Source organism: Corvus brachyrhynchos, unplaced genomic scaffold (genome assembly GCF_000691975.1).
Source record: "Corvus brachyrhynchos isolate BGI_N302 unplaced genomic scaffold, ASM69197v1 scaffold365, whole genome shotgun sequence".
Classification (NCBI taxonomy): Eukaryota; Metazoa; Chordata; class Aves; order Passeriformes; family Corvidae; genus Corvus; species Corvus brachyrhynchos.
Window position 1 is genome coordinate 1128898 of NW_008239544.1, and position 1882 is coordinate 1130779.

At 65.4% G+C, this 1882-nt stretch overlaps 1 protein-coding gene across 1 annotated transcript in view; it reads left to right on the forward strand.

Moving 5' to 3' along the window:
* DPEP1 (dipeptidase 1 (renal)) overlaps positions 1-1882 on the forward strand; it is a 6584-nt gene that overhangs the window by 2813 nt on the left and 1889 nt on the right. The window contains 7 exon segments of the mRNA XM_017741342.1: positions 45-214; positions 312-381; positions 657-833; positions 918-1002; positions 1076-1151; positions 1309-1444; positions 1780-1876. Coding sequence (XP_017596831.1) covers positions 45-214; positions 312-381; positions 657-833; positions 918-1002; positions 1076-1151; positions 1309-1444; positions 1780-1876 — 811 coding nt within the window.

The window sequence follows — 1882 nt, forward strand, 5'->3', positions numbered from 1 at the left end:
GCGGGCCCCCCGGGGTGCGGCCAGCCCGTGCCCACCGCAGCTGATGCCCCTGCCCTCCCGCAGGTGTCCGGGAGGCGTTCCGGAGCGGGAAGGTGGCCAGCCTCATCGGGGTGGAGGGCGGCCACTCCATCGACAGCAGCCTGGGCATCCTGCGCACCCTCTACCGCCTGGGCGCCCGCTACATGACCCTCACCCACAGCTGCAACACCCCCTGGTAAGACCCCCAGAGGGGACAGAGAGGGGGTGGCAGGGCTGCTGTGGGGGGATGTGGTCAGAGGTGTGGCCACTCTGATGCTCTCCCTGCTCTGCAGGGCTGACAACTGGCTGGTGGACACCAAGGAAGAAAAACCTGTGCACCACGGCCTCTCACCCTTTGGGAAGGTGAGGAATAGCATCAGCTGTGGTGTCCAGGAGCAGTGGCATTGGAGGAATGTGGTACTGGTGCCCACTGGCCCCATGCTGGGTGATTTGCCCTGGCTGTAGAGTTCCCTCCATCCATCCATCCATCCATCCATCCATCCATCCATCCATCTGCCCATCCCTCTGTTCCATCAGCCAAAAGCCACCCAAGCAGCTCCAGACATCCCCACAGGGAACCCCTCAGAGGACCCTCCCATACACCCCTCAGCCCCCCAACCCCATCCCTGTCCCTGCAGAGGGTGGTGGAGGAGATGAACCGCCTGGGCATGATCGTGGACCTGGCCCACGTCTCAGTGGACACGATGAAGGTTGTACTGAACATCTCCAAAGCCCCTGTCATCTTCAGCCACTCGTCTGCCTACAGCATCTGCCCGCACCGCCGCAACGTGCCCGACGATGTGCTGCGGCTGGTGGTGAGTGTGGGGGCACGGCCGGGGCAGGGCAGGGACAATGGGGGGTCCTGGGGGGGGCTGGGGGCTCAGGGCTGTTCCCCTCAGGCCTCCACGGGCAGCCTGGTGATGGTCAACTTCTACAATGCCTACGTGACCTGCAGTGGCACAGCCACGCTGTCCGACGTTGCAGGTGAGGAGGTGCCCAGGTGGGTGGGGGGTGGCAGTGACCCCCCTGCCCTGCTCACCCCGGTCCCTCCCCCCAGATCACATGGACTATGTGAAGAAGGTGGCTGGTGCCAAGGCCGTCGGCTTCGGCGGGGACTACGACGGGGTCCCAGGGTAAAGGGGGACCATGGTGCAGGATGGGATGGGATGGGATGGGGCAGTGTGTCCCCGCCATGAGGACTTCCTGAGGGGCGGGGGCGTCCCCTCGTGCCCTGTGTGGGCAGCTGGGGGTGCTGGGGGTAGCCCAGCTGTGACCTGTGGGGTGGCACAGGGTCCCCACTGGCCTGGAGGACGTCTCCAAGTATCCTGCGCTGGTGGCCGAGCTGCTGGCGAGGAACTGGACAGAGGAGGAGGTGAAGTGGGCCCTGGCTGAGAACCTGCTCCGGGTCTTCAGCAAAGTGGAGGAGGTGAGTGGGGCTTGGGAAGCACCGGGCACAGGGATGTACAGGGCAAGGGGCACTTGGGCCGTGGGGACACAAGTGGCACTGGGAGCATCAGGAATGGGGATGTATGGGACATGGGCCACGTGGCACGGGGACGCTTGGGGCAGCAGACACGGGTCAAACATCAGGGCATGTGGCACTCAGGAATTTATGGGGACACGGGGTAGCACAGGGACTCGCGGGGCACCGGGACATCCGTGGGATGGTGTGGGGTGGCACAGGGAAGTGCGGGGTGGTAGGGGCTCTGTGGGGACGGGCACTGCCCCTCACAGCGGGAGCCCACCGTGACCCCACGGCAGGGGAAGAAGAGCCTGCAGGGCACAGCTGCCCTCGAGATGCCCATCGCCTTCGAGGAGCTGGAGGGGACGTGCAGAACCAGCTACGGGTACTCCAAAGGCGCCG